The sequence below is a fragment of the Sinocyclocheilus rhinocerous genome, unplaced genomic scaffold, assembly GCF_001515625.1.
Source record: "Sinocyclocheilus rhinocerous isolate Xijiao unplaced genomic scaffold, SAMN03320098_v1.1 scaffold263, whole genome shotgun sequence".
Taxonomy (NCBI): domain Eukaryota; kingdom Metazoa; phylum Chordata; class Actinopteri; order Cypriniformes; family Cyprinidae; genus Sinocyclocheilus; species Sinocyclocheilus rhinocerous.
In genome coordinates this window covers 2469578-2488536 of record NW_015645086.1, presented here as the reverse complement: position 1 = coordinate 2488536, position 18959 = coordinate 2469578, and the positions used below count along the sequence as shown (strand labels likewise).

Here is an 18959-nt window from a genome sequence, read left to right as displayed (position 1 = left end):
TGGCACGTTTTTATTACGTTGATATAGGTACGTATTGCTGCGTTTTTATTACGTTTCTTCAGGTACGTATTGCGGCGATTCAGAATGCAAATATCTGTCGCTAAAAGTTAATGCTCTATCGTGTTGAAAATATGCCCTACACCAAAACCAACCCTAAACCTACCCGATAGGGTTAACAAATGCAAAACTGATATAAAAATGCATTTGTTGATGCAAAAGTTCTAATAATACATTTTAATAATGAATAGAAAATAAAACAGCTCACTTGAGGTGGACAATCAACATTTCATGGTGGTTAAGCACCTCTTTTAAGTATTCCCCTTTTTTTTTTTTTTTTTTTTGCAGTCATATTTTACACCCTATATTCATGGAATGAGCCTAATATAGCTGCTAGGTATTAGACTCTCAAAGAAAGCTCCCCAGTATAGCAGGTGAGGCTTTTGCTAAAGTGATTGGAGGATGAGAGAGGTCTATTTCGGGAGTTTTCTTTGTTGAATTAATTTTGCTTATTTATGCATGCACCTCCACATGAAAGCATCCCGCGGTCCCTAGTGGAACTGATGAGTTGTGGAATGAGAGGAGTTTTAGCTCTTTCTTTCTCGCTCACCCTCACTCTCATGTCTGATTCACTTCTCTCACGTCTTCTGTACTTTGTACCCATTTTTCCTTCTCTCTTTATTTGCAGATGAATGGAGAAGTCACTAAAGTGTTTATTCCCAGCGCGATTGTGTTTTATTGAACGTAACGAATAGATTTGTGTCGTATCGATTCCTCTGATCAATAGGTAGTGTTCTGAGAACTACAGAGGACTCTAATGAGATTGTCAGTAACCCAATTAGCTGCAAAACCCAGCTTATGAATTATGCAAGCTGTTATGCTTGCCTGCCATATCAAAAATAAACTAAACACATTATTATCTACCTGATTAGTGGTGAGCAAGGTCAGTGAATGTTAGTCTTCATTAGTAGCTTCATGACTTCGAATTTGGCTCGACCTTCATCATTTTTTGAGCTAAACAATAAATTATGTCTGTCCAATCAATGACTTTACATCACATGTAAGAAGGGAAGTAATAAATCGAATTGATAGACACTTTGATTTGAAATAGACATGACTTTTAATATATAATGCTCTTCATTAAAATGGAAAGGAGGCATGTTTGCACTGAATTAATTACAATGGATTATTGTTATTAATGGCTTATTCCAACACGTTTAGTGCCTACTTTTGCTGAATTGCAGTTTGTTATAGTGAATAAGACGAGGTTTTGGGACTATTTAATGCATTCATCTCAGAGTGAGAAAAGAGGTTAAGGAAAGATGGATGGACAGATGAGCGGTTGGTCATATTCGACTGGGACTACATTTTTCATAACTCTGTCAGGCGTAAACCTGCCCTGGCTTTCAAGCTACATAAAATCAATGAGTGCTTCATTAACCTACGATTGCACCGGGTCACTCCACCGCTGCCCCCCATAGTTCATGACTGCATGCGAACACCTCACACTGCTGCGAAAAAGACAAACAGATCGAGAGCAGTTTACGTACTATATAGTAACAATGTAGAAGGAAATCAGAGAAACACAGATATAGCTTCAGAAATGTCTTATACCTATAAGTATTATGCATGCTTACTGGTTAGCGCCAAACCACTATGAGACTGAACAATTACTGTTTTGAAATCCCGCATTACACTGAAAATAGATCTTAAAGGAATATTCTGAACTATTTATAGCTTCAGTGTCTTAAATATAAACTTCAATGTACAGCATTTTTCAGATTGCTCGCTTTCTTAAAGGAATACTTAAAGGAATACAAACTTTGTTCCCACAAATACATAAAGCCCTAAAACAATGGTAAAAATGAAAAAGAGCAGCTTTGCTGCTTAAATAATACACAAGTTTTAACCCTTATTTGGCCCCATTTACTTCCATTGTAAGAGCCTCACCATATAAGCTTTAATTTGATTCAAAATATTTTTTTTTTATCCAGAATGATCTGATTTAAATAAGAGCAAATAAGTACATTTGAATCACTTTTTAAAATGCTGTTTTAAAATGATTTCTTAAAATACTTCTATTTAGTCCTAAAAATACTTCTAGGAATTCTTAAAATACTAATGTTTTTAGGTGAGAAACATAAAACATTGAATCATTTATACACACACACACACACACACACACATACAAATATTTAAATGTATATTTTTAGGGATGCACCGATACCACTTTTTCCAGTACTCGCCCGATACCGATACTTTTATTTTTGGTACTTGCCGATACCGAGTACCGATACCAATATTTTCAGTGCATTTGTATTTTGACATATCCAACCGAACTACAAACTTTCCATTGATGTCTGTGAGAAAGGGATATTCACTCGACAAGATCGTGCATCTGCGCCGCCGCGCGCTCAATCCACTCAGCGTGCTTTGTTTATCAGCTCGCGCACATCAGCTATACAGGTGTTAATACTGAATGTTTAACGTTATATTCATTGCATACATATACTTCGTAGACATCCTTAATCTCTAATAACTCCATTCTGCTGTCTGTTGTCGGTGTTTCTTTGTTTGAATATGGCACTTATCACATGCTGTGTGGTATCGGCGTTTGGTATCGGGGAATTTTAACGAGTACGAGTACAGGAGCTCAGTATCGGGCCCGATACCGATACCAGTATCGGTATCGGTGCATCCCTATATATTTTTATTAAATTAATAAAACATATGAATAAAATTTCTATATTTTTAACATATGAAATATATTATAAATGTTTATATTATAAAATATGTCATAAATTAATATTTACAAATTTATACAATTTATTTTAAAATTATATATATATATATATATATATTAGAGGAAGAAAAATTAATGTAATTGTTTTTAGAAGATAAGAAGCTTCATGTTTTTGCAACTTAACCTCTTTTTAAAAACAAGGAGTGAGTATAAATAAATTTTTATTGATAATCAACATTATGTCATATGCTGTTGAATAAGCTTAACTTGTATTGAACCCTGAATTTTCCTTTAATAAATTAAATTATTAATAATAATTTAATTTTCCTTTAAGAAAAATTATATTTGAAATAATGCATTTACAATGGTAGGTCTATGGGTTTGGGAGTTTAGAAGCAGAAATGTGAATCCTGCATCTCTTATATGAATCAGTTAATAATTAAGTGTTATTCGAGCTGTAAAGTTGTCTAAATCATCTTTTTCCTACTCTGAGAAACTTTTGGTTACACATATGCATAAACATGAGGTCGAAAATCATCGGGAATATGATTTTAAGAACAAGGCTTTATTCTTAAAATCAAAATCTTTTTGAGGGTTGAGGTTTGATGGATTTTTAGTGAGGGATTATTAAAGAAGCTTCCTTTGTCTTTTTGCTGCATACTGTACACTTCAAACGTCTCACACGGCTGTTATATATTATTCATGTGAGAATTATGTAACGGTGCCTACATTGTGAAATGTCATAGAAGATTCAGAGGAGTTTGTTAGGCATCAGGTTCACAGATCTGATCGTGGATGGAAAAGACAGTTACACTTTATACTGCCATAGACAATCAAGCGTCCTTCTGCTTTGTTCTCCCGCTGGAGAAAGAGTTGTGGAGCGGTGTGTTTTATGTGTTTGATCACGATGTGTCCCGGTTGCAGTGGGTGTGGGTTCGTGCGCTGATGTGGAAGCAGGGTGGAGGTTGCCTGCACCTTTGCAGAAGAAGGTGGAAAGTGGGTGAGTCATCCAAAATTAAACCACAAAAGCAAGAGCGGATTTGTGCGCTCTGGGGCTGCCTCTGTACACACACACACACACACCTGATAATGCAGGTTAATTAATTATTAACCTTCCCATTTTATGGAATAATCAAATACCGTTTACCTAAATTAAGAACTTCATAATCAGACGACTGTCCAACTAATACCAGATTAGTCAAACAAAAAGGTAAATCGATTTGATTCACTGTTTATTTGTTTTTTTGATTTGATTCAAAAGTAATATTTTATCCAGAACAAACCGATTTAAAATAAAGTACAGCAGACTGATTCAGTAACTTTTAAAATGCTGTTTTAAACTTTTTTTTTTATTATAAGATTTCTTAAAATACTTTCCCTAATGATATATATATATATATATATATATATATATATATAGTGTGTGTGTGTGTTATTATATTTTTATAATGATATATATATATGCATAACTATTATATATTTTAATATTATACAAATGTTATATATACTGTATATTAAAATTATGAAAATAATTTTTAAATAGATACACACAAATAATTTAATGTATAATTTTTATTAAAATTTAAAAAATATTTTTTAAAGTATGTTTATATTAATTTGAATATTTCAATAATTTTTTTATAATTTTTAAAAATAAAAAGTCTAGATTTGCAAAGTTAGCAGAGACAAATCCCAACAAACTAAAGGCTGTAATTAAAACAAAAGTTGGTTCAACAAAATACTGACACAAGCGCATAATCCTTTTTCCAACTGTGATTCTGTTTTTTATTTTTTTATTTTTTTTGTGTTATATCTTTCACTTTGATGTTATAAGTTGCACTGAATAAATACAGCTGGATAAAACAAAAACATCTTCATTTCAGGCTGCAAAGCAACAAGATGTGATTATTTTAAAGGGAGGTGATTCTTTTCTATAGCCATATATAACACAAACGATTCATTATTTACAAATTTTCAAGATCTGTTTAGGTCAGTTAGCAGGATTTTTAATCAACGCTTTGAGAAGTGAACAAATCGTTTACCATCGTCAGACTCTTGTTCCTCACAGGACGTCTTATTGTCTGTCATATGTCAGAGCTGAGAGTCGGGAAAATGCGGTCATCTTCTGAGGTAACCCCGTCAAAGTCACAGAACAGAAGACATGTCTGTCAGTCGCTGCTGTTGGTTTGCACACTGGGACCTCTCTGACGCTGACGAGATTGTGCACTGATCAAGAGAAGTGTCGCCCAGTGGAAAAGAGCAGGGTGTGTTTCTTTCTTTGTCAGAAATACAGGGCATGGAGACAACAAAGTAAAAGAGCATTTGTAGCATGGGATTTGTTCTTTCTGCCTGCATGCATGGTTGTTTTAGCACTCAAATTGCCTTCCGACATCTGAGCTCTCCTCAGGGAAATATAGGGACGCAGAATCAGCGTATGAAGGCAGAGCGGACACTGAGCGGCCTGATGGATTGGCTTGTGAGATGTGTCTCACTGTCTCTTTTTTTTGAAGGGGGATGTGTGTGAAGCTGGGGCGGGCCAATAACGTTTATAAAGCAATATGAGTTTGTGAAACCCCAGAGGTGTTGTCAGGCTGTGAAAAATGTCATTAAGTCGCAAGCGCACTAGTGAGACCAACAGATTCTTATAAAATGTCTCTCAGGTTAAACGATTGGTTCACCCATAACTTACGTTTTGTATTTGCATTGTTCCAAATACATACGACTTCTGTTCATCTTTAAAACACAAATGAAGATATTTGTATTTAAACATGAGAGGTTTATGTCCCTCCATTGAAAGTCTGTTCCACCAAAACGTTGATGCTTCTAAAACTTTATAAAGACATCATAAAAGTAATCCATATGAATCGAGGGGTTCAATCCAAAAGTCTTCTGCAGAGACACGACTACTTTATATGATGGACAGATTTAATTTAGGCTTTTATTCTCAAATAAATATTGATCAGTGCACATACGCAGAGCTCATCAAATACGGTAAAAACACTCTAAATAAAATGTACAAAAGCTGTCAATGGGGCGGTACCTTTTCAAAAGGTACTACCTTATTTAACCCTAAAAGATGCTTATTAGTACCTTAAAGGTACAGTTGTGGTCGCAAAATGTTATTTATTTTACTGAAATAAGAGGAGAATCCTTCAGGTCCCACAAATTCTTTGGTTTTCCAGCATCTTTTGTGTATTGAGCCCTTTCCAACAATGACTGTATGATTGTGAGATCCATCTTTTCACACTGAGGACAACTGAGGGCCTTACATGCAGCTATTACAAAAAGTTGAAACATTCACTGATGCTCCAGAAGGAAAAACTTTTTGAATTTGAAGATCAGGGTAAATTGAACTTATTTTGTCTTCTACATGGAAGTAGTACTAAATGAAAAAAAAATTACATTTAGGCAAAATAAGAAAAACGTACACTTCGGTTCAAAAGTTTACACCCCAGGCTCTTAAAGGTCCCATATTGTCAAAACTGAAATTTCCTGGCGACATCAAAACCTAAAATAAAACTCCAGAAAGGTGTAAAATATGTTACCTTTAATGCATCGAGTTTCTTTCTGGAGCATCAGTGAACGTTTGAACTTTTTGTAATAGTTGCATGTAAGGATAGTGAAATAGGATGGAGGGTTATGCAGAAGATCAGATGAGGGTGGGGAAGAACAGTGGTTTGGGTTCTGGGTTGCATGTCTAACCTCAAGAAGGACCAATCCAGTTGCAGGAAAATGATCGCAACAGTTTTTATCACCTCTATTCCCTTGAGTGACGCAACCCAATCATAGATTTCTAGGACATCTGTCTCATAAGTCTCTCTGGTAAGGATAGTGAAATAGGATGGAGGGTTACGCAGAAGATCAGATGAGGGTGGGGAAGAACGGTGGTTTGGGTTCTGGGTTGCATGTCTAACCTCAAGAAGGATCAATCCAGTTGCAGGAAAATGATCGCAACAGTTTTTATCACCTCTATTCTTTTGAGTGACGCAACCCAATCATAGATTTCTAGGACATCTGTCTCATAAGTCTCTCTAGATAAAAGGGCCTTTCTCTTCGAAAAAGTATTTGCTAAATACTAAATACTACCTCTGTTGCAATTTGCCAAACTGCAAGTTCACATTTTTAATGTCAAGTTTATGGGCAGGTAAACATTATAATTCTAAAATCAAAGTCTTGGATCTGTAAGTTTTTATTTTTTATTTTGTTTATTTTTTTAAAGAAATGTATAGTTTTATACAGCAAGGATGCTGCAAAATGTTACAAAACATTTCTATTTCAAATAGATGCTGTTCTTTTAAACTTCATATTTATCAAAGAATCACTGTTTCCACAAAAATATTAAGCAGCACATCTGTTTTCAACATTAATAAGAATAAGAAATGTATCTTATTCTTATCAAACCAACATATTAGAATGATTTCTGAAGGATCATGTGACACACTGAAGACTGGAGTAATGATGCTGAAAATACAGCTTTGATCACAGGAATACATTATATTTTTCAATAAATTTAAATAGAAAAAACACTTATTTCAAATTATAATAATATTTCACAATATTACTGCATTTTTGATCAATAAATGTGTCTTGCTGTTTTTATCTTGTTTATTTGAATCCGAAAATCTCTCGGATGAATTTACTAACATAGCTTACACTAAACTGGCTGAACTATCTTGCAAAAATTTGATGGCATGAACCTTGCAAACGTTGCCAAATTCAGCGGCTAGATCTTCTAAATGTTGTAGCCTGTGCCGCCTTGTAAACAGAAGTTTATTTCCTGGTGGACTGATAAAAACCTGTGCTCCCTGACTCCTGGAAATTGCACAAAGCCAGTCAGTCAGATCAGAACTCGCTCTTGCCACTGATGAGTTCAATCTGCAGACTGTCAGTGAACGGTGTGTGGGCGGCCTACGGACGTGCCATCTGAGGCCCAAACTAGGTCAGATATGTGACTAATGTGACCAAATGCACATTTAGTGTTTACAAATTCCTTATTTTCCACATCTGGATTGGTTTATACAGATTTTTAAAATCCCAATCCTCTAACTTCCTAACCCGGAAGCTAGCAGTGAGTCTACAACAGATCTGAGCATGATGGATAATGTAGTCCAAAATCTGTTGAGCTTCCTGCTTCTCTTACCCTATTGTCTGAGAGCTGGGTCTTTCTTGTTTCACAGAAGTTGTGAGTACAGAGGAGGAGCAATGAATTATTAAATGTGCAGTGTTTGAGCAGAAATAGAAACCTGCCTTCAGAAGTGTGAAAATATTGCTCATCAACAGGGAAAATGGGACAGAATGCAGTGTTTTGTATTAAGGAACTAATACAATCTATAGGGGCTTGTGCAAAAGGTTCTTGACAATGATGCATCCATCCATCTATCCACTGATAGTATTGTGATTATATCTCAATAAGATTAGCATATGCGTTTTGGCGCGGATAGACTAGTAATTACTGCGCCGACATATGGCACACCTGCCTTCACGGTGACCTGAGTTCGATTCCCGTCTCGACGTCCTTTGCCGATCCTGCTCCCCTCTCTCCACCCAATGCTTTCCTGTCTGATCTCTACTGTTCTGTCCATATAAAGCACAAAAAGCCCATAAAAATAACTAAAAGAAAAAAAAAAGATTAACATATGCATATCATCAGTATATTATTTATTTATTTTTAAAAATGCAATTCTCTAGTTTAGATTCTTTTTGAATAAAAAAACCTTAAATCTTAATTATTTAAATAAAAAATATAACATATATATTTTATAATATTTATTTTATGATTTTTAACGTTAACATTTTGTTTAAAATGTTAATGTTACAGTTTTATTTACATCTATGCTTTTTTCATTTTAAAATTTTAAGTTTAAAGTTATATTTTATATGCTTTTCATTTGAAAATTTAATTTTTACATTTTAATTTTACATCTTGAATTTTTGGATGTATTTATGAATTTAAAGGAATTTTATGAATGAATTATAAAAAGAATTACATAACTTTATTTATTCTTTCTTATTTTATAATGTTAGAGAGAGATACTTTAAAAAGTGAACAGAAAACATTTTTGCTTTCTCATTTTTATTGCATTTTCAAATTCTCTTGTTTATTTGTAATTTATATTTTGTACATTTTCATTTAGAAATATAGTAATAGTTGTATTATTTTATTATTATTTTAGCATTTTTAAATAATTGTATTATTTTTTAATATTTTAAAATGTATTCATTTAAAATGTAAATAAAAATACATTTTAAAAATATTTTACATTTTTTAAATCATTTAAAAAGATTTTTAAGTTTAAAAGTACATTTATTTTCTGCTCTTTTTGTTAGATTTTAAAATGTTTAATTTAGTTGAATTTCTTTTTTGCCTCTGATTCTTATTCTATTAAAGATATTCGTTTAATGAGTGAACAAAAAATTATTGCAACTGAGAGTGATAAATAGGATGGGGATTCGAACCTTTGTCAGCATGGTCACACTTTATTTTACGGTCCAGTTCTCGCTATTAACAAACCACTAACTACGAGTTTTGCCTCAATAAACTCCTAATTTGCTGCTTGTTAATAGTTAGAAAGGTAGTTGTTAAGTTTAGATCTTGGGTAGGATTAGGGATGTAAAATATGGTCATGCAGAATATGTGCTTTATAAGCACTAATAAAGGGAGTTAACTAGTTAACTGAGGTTCGGGAGCTGGATCACGCCCCACTCAGCCACCTCGTCCAATCACCTCACTTCCCAAAACTTACTTATATCAGGCCGACCCTTCAGCATGGTTTGTCTCGTTCTCTCGAACCCACCCTTCCCTCTCTTTCTCATCCATTAACCATCCTTAACATCCCTCTCTTCCCTTCTAGGTTGATTCATGGGGGTCCTAATTGCTCGGCCACACACAACCGAGACAATACCCCCATCCTGAGTCTCTCTGGGCCACCAACATCGGGCGCCCAAATCAACCTGTTATCATCCTTTCCCCTTTTCCCACGCTTCCCTTTCCCATTCATCCCTATATTTATACAATAAAGATTAGTTCCCTACATTCGCAGTGTGGCGTGGTCCTTGCTAGTGAAACAGCTGATATGTTAATAATAGGCATGCTAATAAGCAACTAATAAATAATGAGAATTGGTCCCTATCCTAAAGTGTTACCGTCAGTATTTGTGCACTACAGCTCATTGTTTCAACGACTGCACCACATCTCCTAATGATGCGAGTTCTTTTCTACTCTAAAACACTTGACACATACATAGCAAGTGCTGATAAACAGAATTTAATTAAACTACTGATGGGAATTTGTATGACTGTTTGTTATTTATCTACTCATATTGGTGTCTTATAAAGTGCAAACACACTCCCTGTGGCTGTTACTCCGAGTGCAGCTGTAATGATGCCGAGGGGTCGGGATACCAAACAGGACTGCTGGGCCAGACAATCAGAGATTATCAAGGTTCAAAGTGATGGACACCCCTCACACGCTTATGCATCACTGACACTGAAGCATAGGGATGGGATTTGTCATTCTCACACTCAACATGCTTCAGACGATGGCTGTGATAGAGAGAAAGAACATTTCCATGCTGAAATAGTGCTATGGAGAAGTGTGCTGAAGCCTCGACGAACTCTCTGCGGCAGCAGCAGGTCTGACTAGTTAAGAGTTAAGATGCTTTATGAGAAGTTAAGCACTGAGATAATTTTAATCTGCTTTGAGCAGATGTTTGATACATTAGGACATGTGGAGACAAATTCAGTCAGTGTCGTGAAAATCCCATTTAGGTGTTTTTACAGTGTACTTGAGGTGTTTAGACTGTCTTCAAAGTGTTTAGTGATAAAGCCTAGTCAAGTCAAGTCAAGTCACCTTTATTTAATCCTGACTGGAAATCCTCACAGATACCATTTTTCTCTAAGAAGGAATATAATTGTGAGGATACTACCTTTTCTAGTATTTTGGACAGAAAAGGGAGATTCGAGATCGGTCTGTAATTGCCTACAGTGACTGTACACTTCAAATAGCTGGAGAGCTGAAAACTTCAATAGAGGTATAGTATTAAAGACGTTCTTCATGCCTAAAGGACAGTAAAACCTAAAAAATCTGTGTTTGGCCAGTGGTTGGGACGTTTCTTTAACATTGTAGTTTGCAAAGATACATCTATCCATCCATTTTCCATGTTTTGAGGTTGTTAATCAATACTATGCTTTTGTTGAAGTTGTCAGTCTGCAATTATCAACTTATAAAATAATCATGTTGAACAGTGAAGTTCATTGTGATAAACTACATTACCCATGATTCTGCAAAGGAATCGCCACCAATGTATTTATATATATATATATATATATATATATATATATATCGTTATAAAATATGTCATTTACATACACATATATATCAATATCTTAAAATAAATAGTTTTATATTAATCTATTTTTTATTTTAATTATGTCATTGGCAATGCTTCATGGGATTGTAGTTCTTTCCCTCTCTAAAGCTTTTAAGTACCTTTATGATGATATGATTCATCTCATAGCTGGTTGATTTGATTCATAACTTTTTATGAACTCTTTAAAGGGGTCATATGATGTGATTTAAATTTTTCCTTTCTCTTTGGAGTGTTACAAGCTCTTGGTGCATAAAGAAGATCTGTAAAGTTGCAAAGACTAAAGTCTCAAATCCAAAGAGATATTCTTTATAAAAGTTAAGAGTCACTTGAGGTATTCGGCCAATCATAACGCACTGGATAGCTGGCCAATCACAGCACACCTCGCTTTTTCTGACCGATGAGCTTTGTAAAAATCGACGTGTTTTAGAAAGGCAGGCATAGAGGAGAAACAATAATGTACAGTATGTGGAAAATAATGTGTTTTTTTAACCTTAAACCGCATAAACACATTTCATTACACCAAATACACAAAATACTGTTCTTTTTAGCAACATCATATGACCCCTTTAAGGAAGACTTTTTTTTAATCCCAATGGGAAAAATACAGAGATTGCTGAAAAAATGAGCAAATTAAAAGACGAAAAGAATCTGTACAGATTTTTTTCACCCGTTTATCATCAGCCATGCAAAAGTTGTAAAGTCAATGGCTTAAAATGGTACATAATTATTTAAATATAGGAAAGGTTATTTAATGCGTAGCACAGGGTTTGTTTGAATCACTAGCACTAAGCAATAGTGATAGTGAAACTTGCTGGCAAGAGAAACCATGACCTATAACTGCTGCCAGCAAGATGAAATCTGTTGATACAGTAAGTGTAAACACACACACATTGTCTTAAAAACCATCATACTGCACTGGTCAAAAGTCATCCTGTCCACCCGTCAACTACAGTGTTATGAAGTGTCCAGATGGTCCTCTTTGTAAAACAGTCCACAGTGTAACCCCTCAAGCCACGGTAGGGAGGTGTTAAATGGATCTACTGTCTGCTAAATACCCAACAGCAACGACTCACCCAGTTCTGGTGTCGGGGTCAGTCGGGGACTCGTTCTGCAGTCTCTCTGAGGATATGGATTGAGGGGTTTTCCGCTCTCATAATGGGATTTATCCGCATGGTGTGCTGAAAGATGGAGAGAGGGATGAGGGAAGTATGAGGAGCAGCGGGAGGCTGAACTCCCTCATTCTCACGATGGCCGCAGATGGAGTTTAGCTGTCGTATTAGCAGGGAGTCGAGTGCATGTGATGAGCTGCACGTGATTCCACACTGAATCCCCCCAAAAACAACAGCAGCTTTGAAGTAGAAAGAGAGATGGAAAGAGCTTTGTGACACTGCGGAACATTTCATGTCACAGCTAAAAGATTGCAAACACTACAGCTCTGTTACAGAACCTAATTTGATGCTTCACTGTTTATAGAGGCCAATTATGATCCCAGGTAACACATTTAGGTTATAAATACATTGTGGGAATGTTGTTTTGAAATGTTTTTTTAAAACCTTGAATTGTCCAGTTTTCTTGTTGTGATTATAACATTATTTAAAGGTTACAAACATTTCTTACAGTGCTCTAATACCTTTATTTTCAACCAAAATGTAACGTTATTTGAAAGTTTATTTTTAATATTCTAAGAAATGTCCCGTTTTCTTGTGATGTCGTGATTAGAACGTTATTTAGAATGTTCAACAAGTGCAAATAAGATCATGAGAAAGTTCCAAGAATGTTGTTCTGAGAATGTTGTTTCTGAGAACGTTATGAGAACGTCTATCAAATATTAATCAAGTTATTAGAACTTTCCACGAACATTACGTTAAGAACATTACATTACTTTTGTCCTAACATTTATATAAAGAATGCTAGTGAAAGTTGTGAGAATCTTCTGTTAGCTGGGATACCTGAAGAATGCTAGCTGTTAGCATTGGCATTTATCCCAATGGCAGTTGTGTGATCCTGTTGCTAATTGTATGAAATGTTTTTGAGTCAACCACATAATTACTGTGGAGCTCAGGGAAATTATGCCACAACAACACTGATTGACTAATGGCACCACAAGAAAAAACAGACGTTTACACTAATGCTTGCTATAGGCTACCAATGCTGAGAATGCAGCGCATACTTACCTTTTAATGAATAATGTTCTAAACCTATGTTAGCATGTTGCTAAGCTAATAACATTGATAAGAACAAAAATACCTATCACAATCATACTGTATATTGGGGCAAAACAGTGCATTTGAATTACATTTCAATGCTGAAGGATTTACATATTATAATGGACATTTCTTGTCTTGAGCTTGTTGGAATGCCTCGAAAGTGAAGCATACATGAAATGCTGCCTTAGAATTTGGCCAAAATGGATATTAAAAGTAATATCCCATGAGCCCTTAAAATGCACTCTAGTTTGGCAGCTAACTACAGTTTGAAACAAAGCTCTTGATTTTTTAAAATACATTTTGTACAAGTTTGTATACACTTCCGTTCAGTAAGATTTCTTTTTAAAGAAATAATACTTTTTTTTTTCAGAAAAGATGCATTAAATTTATTACAGTAAAAAGTGACATTTATAATGTTACAAAGATTTCTATTTCAAATAAATGTTGTTCTTTTGAGCTTTCTATTCATCAAAGAATGCATCATGCTTTTCACAAAAATATGAAGCAGCACAACTGTTTTCAACATTGATAATAATCAGAAATGTGTTTTGAGCAGCAAATCAGCATATTAGAATGATTTCTGAAGGATCATGTGACACTGAAGACTGGAGTAATGATGCTGAAAATTCAACTTTGCATCACAGCAGAAAATTACATAAAACATATTCAAATAGAAAACAGTTTTCACAATATTTCACAATATTACTGTTTTATTTTTCATCAAATAAATTGTCTTGGTGAGCATAAAATCTTACCAACCCCGAAACTTTTGAGGGGTAGTGTAGTGAAAAACATACCATTTTAATTTGTTCATAGTTATGTTTTTTATTAATGTATATTAATTAACATATTTTTTAATGAATACATTTATTTTAATTAAAAATGTTACATATCTCATTCATCCTCTTGCCTACTTTATTTTTTACACATTTGCAAGCAACTGTACTGAATCTCACATGCTGTTCTCAAAATAGCAACATTTTAATTTCAGCATCACACACATAGCAACAGGTTCAATATCCATCCAAGTGTGTGTGTGTGTGTGTGTATGTGTGTGAAATCACGACACTGCTTTTTTTATGATATTGACTTGTGTGATTATACCTGGATTGGGACAAACTCATCACATTCAGCTTGTGAATTCCTGGCCACAATTAGGGAAATTGTAGGAGGTCTGTGATCCTGTGGGTGAGAGTTGAAAGAAGCTTTGGGTCGTTCCACGGGCCATTAGAGGATGATGGGAGCCGGTCAGGTTTGGGCAGGGAGGGAACAGCTCGTCCACTTCCAAATGTGATTACAATGATGCAGCGTGAGCGTGCACATATTCGTATGATGGGATTTAGATCGCCTTCACCTTAAGGGACTAGGCTGGCAGTATGCAATGGCAGTACGTACTTTATTTAGTAGTGATGTGTGCCTCAGAAACGATGTATATGGCAATGTACATTTACAGTAATGGAGACTTTTGTCATCGAGGAACATTGTAGTTGATTTCCATCTAAATAGGGTTGTTGTTTATAGTTCAGACCTCTTTTGTGGTTGTATTTCTTTCGATGGCACATTAAATGAGCTGAAAGTGCAGACTGAAGCATAAAGAAAGCTTTTCCTTCTGTGGTAATTCAGAGAAAATGCACATAGCCCTGCTACACACTGCAAACTTGCCATTTCCTCTGTGCAAAGAAATGCAAGCTTAATCACACACACTCAGATTAAAGTGTGTGTGTGTGTGTGCACGTATATATGTTGCATTTGTGCGTTCATCAGCGCTGCTATGGTGAGAGGTGGGAACAACAGAGACGTACGAATTGTTGCTAGAGAAACCTTCCCATGGGGAAGCACTGAAGAACACACTCCAACAAATACTTGCCCTGTTTATAGACTCGCCCGAAGCCTGATACTGTCTGTCGGGTTTCTATACCTCCATTTACATCAATACTCTCCTCGTTTCTTTTCTTTTGTCATTTAGCTGCAGATTCTCCTCAGCCGTTCTCTCTGGATCCGACTGAATATTTAGGAAATGTGCTGACAGCAGCATCAGACAGAGGAGAGAGGAAGGGTGGGATGGTTTAGAATTTTTCTGGGGTGGTAGAAGGATGCAATAATATCTTTGAGAACACGAAAACTGTGTTTATCTCACACAGATTCTTGTTTTATAAACCATCCGCACACACGCATGCGATTCACACCCACAATCATAAAAATGGTGAACGCTTTTGGGTTTCCATGACCTCCTTTCCTGAGTCGGTCTTTTGTCAGATCCCGCTTTCTCTCTCGCTCTCTGTTTCTCAGTCTAATCCTGAGCTTTGGCCACATTTCTCCTCTGGCTGCATGTGTGTGTCGTTTCGTGTTTTGTGTGTGTGAGTGTGTTTAGAGGGGAGAGCTCAGGCCATCTTGAAAAACTGATATTTGATCCCGTGTGTAAAGGAGAGCAATGAGTCCAGCTAGTTTCACTCCAAACATTATCACTGCTCTCTTTATTCTGTGATGTATGTGCTCACCATTATACACTCGGTGACGGATTTCTTCATATGCCAGGCTGGCATTTTTAATGACATGATGAAAAATGTCAGGACTAGGTGCTGTTTCATGTGTATAATAAACAAAAACATTTTAGTAGTTCATCATCTTGATGTTTATTTGAGAGAAATACAGTAAAAACAGTAATATTGTGAAATATTTTTACGATTAAAAAAAAATCTTTCCTACTTTAATATATTTTAAAATGCAATTTATTCCTGTGATCAAAGCTGAATTTTCAGCATCATTACTCCAGTCTTCAGTGTCACATGATCCTTCAGAAATCATTCTAATACGCTGATTTGCTGCTCAAGAAACATTTCTGATTATTATCAATGTTGAAAACATGTGTGATTCATTTTCTTTCAGGATTCTTTTTTGAAGTTCAATAGTACAACATTTATTTGAGATAGCAATCTAAATATATTTTCCGTCACTTTTGATGAATTTAATACTTTGATACTTTAAAGTATTAATTTCTGTCCAAAGAAATCTTACTTAGTCATGGGGCAACAACAAAAAGGGGTTTTCAAGCATCAAAACAATACAAGTTTAATACAGCTTTGAATTTTTTCTGAGCAAACATTTGGACTATTATACATTTTTACCATGCTTTACAGAAAAAATATCATTCGGTGTAACAGTAATTTGTATATCAAAAAATAAAAAAGTCAGGCATATTTAGACCAATAATCATTAGATGACATTAAAAGCTATTTAAGGATCATAGTGCAGCCCCCCAAAAAACGAATTGTAATTTTTAAATCTATCTTTGTCACTATCCTTCAAACCACTAGGTTTTACCCATTTGTCAGGAAGAACTTCAAATAAAAAAATTTAGCATGATCACTTATTCTGTAAGCCTATATATTTACAGGTCAGAATAATTATGTTGTTTAATTTTTACATAAATACATCTGCTACACTGAATGACCATGGAACATTATTTTACCTACAGTTTGACATTTTATTTTCATAAAAGAAACATGAAAGTAGACACTATACTTACATTTAATATGCTTTAGATGTATATAAAATAATTACTTTTGTAAATTAAATTTGTTGCGGACACCAAAATGGGACATTTGGCCCTCATATATTATGATTCACTGTGATTTTGTCAAATCACCCAGCACAAGTTGCTTGTTGCTGGAAGCTCGTAGTGTCTGGTTAGGACACAGTATAATATCACAGTACTTTACTGAACATTCATGTTCATGTACTGTGGAATTTTCATGGTACTTCAAAGAATACCATAGTAGATGTTCAAAAAACATGGTATGAGCATAACTGAAGGAGAGAGACATAGATAACACAGTGACTTGTATTCGTACATGTATCTATCTTTATGACTGAATGTTGACTGAGACTTTAGCTTAGCCATGGTTAGCTTAGCTTTGCTTGTAGCTAGCCTTCATATTTTCCCCTCAGCTGTAATATTGAACTGCAGATTTAATCCCAGGCATTACTGTACACAGAGAGAGATTAAACGCCAGCCATGACTGTCACTCATGTGTGCAGGCAGCATGACAGAGCGCAGGTGATTTGAGACACTTTTAGCTAGCGTTAGAAGCAACTGGCAGAGGTAAGCTGCTTTTAAAAAAACGTTTTAATTTGAGTCAGAATACTGGTTTTAAAACAAAATTCTTTCTTTAAGCTCACTTTGCTTCTTGCTGTAGGTATATTGGTCAAAGTATAAGCACTTGAGCCACATGGGGTAAAAATAAATGAATGAATACAAAGCTAAAATAGACTAAACATGAATAATTAATTCTTGCTCCAAACCATAAACTTCTAAAGCAACAAAACCTGCCTTGTTTATATGTTAAATGTTTATTTGTAAATGTGAATTTTCATTTAACAGTTTCACATTATGTGAGGCACCTTTATATATTCATTCATTTGGTTGCCAGTGCCATTGGTAATATGTCAAAAAAAGAAGTTTCTTGCTCAAAAAGTTTCCTCTAAATATTGATATGAAACATCTTGACACGCCTTAACCATCTTTAATTGATCATTTCAGTCAAACTGCATACTGCATCTTAAGAGTCAATAATTATTAGCATAATTCAGAACCTCTGTATAACTTATTTACTTATCCACTTCCCCTTTGCTGTCATTTATTTATTGTTAAATAAGTTCTGTGCGCTGTGGGCCTAGTCATAACTTATGATCTGATCATGTTTGTGTTATCTGTGTGTGTAGGTGCCCTGGACGAGCCGTACAGCAGGACCTGTGTGTGTGTGTGTGTGTGTGTGTCTGCAGCTCAGTGGAATGTTTTCAGATCTCCCCAAGGTGCTGATACTGGGGGCCATCGCCGCCGCCTCTGCCTTTGTGGTCACCATCCTTATCGTCTTGGTGTGTGTGGGGTGTCAGAGGTAAGTGACCACACACACACACACACAGACTGCAAACAGCTTTTACCAATAATGCTAGGGCTGAGAAACAGTTATTCATCATATTCCATATTTAAAAAAAAAAAAAAAAGGTTACACTTTATTTTGTGTGCTTCTAATAGTGTAATTATACAATTATGTACTGAGGAATATTAATTAACAACATGTACTTACTATAGGGTTAGGGTTTGGTTTAGGGTTAGCTGCATGTAATTATGCATAATTTACTGTTATTATCATAGTACATGCAACAAGGACACCGTAAAATAAAGTGTACAAAAATAATAAGAATAATAATAAAATTAAATAATAATAAAAGTATTATTATTATTAATAATAATAATAATAACTAATGAGTCGAATATATAAATAATTACAATAAAATAGAACAACATTTTGACTCTTATGAGCCAGTTCTTCAATGTGAATCAAAAACCTTCAGTTCAACAAGTGTAGTCTGATTCACAAAGGAATCACCCTCATTAAATGACTCTTTTAGTGAATCAAATCACTAAAGAATCATTTACTGATTCGCACAAGTTATTTATTATATTTGGAAATGAACCAAGAGCTATTACTGTGTTACAGTTTTGGCCATAAGTTTACACACTTAAAAAAAAAAGAAAATAAGAAGGATCATAAAAATGGCATTTTGTTGTTTTATTTAGTACTGCCTTAAAATAAACATAGCACATATAGGTATATATATATATATATATATATTTTTTTT

General features: G+C 34.8%; 1 protein-coding gene across 1 annotated transcript in view; it reads left to right on the top strand.

Moving 5' to 3' along the window:
* The window catches only part of LOC107705732 (uncharacterized), a 53848-nt gene that overhangs the window by 13294 nt on the left and 21595 nt on the right, over positions 1–18959 (top strand). Inside the window, exon 2 of the mRNA XM_016509175.1 lies at positions 18039–18211. Within this exon, the coding sequence (XP_016364661.1) occupies positions 18108–18211 (104 nt within the window). The 5' untranslated portion in view covers positions 18039–18107. The remainder of the gene's footprint in view (positions 1–18038; positions 18212–18959) is intronic.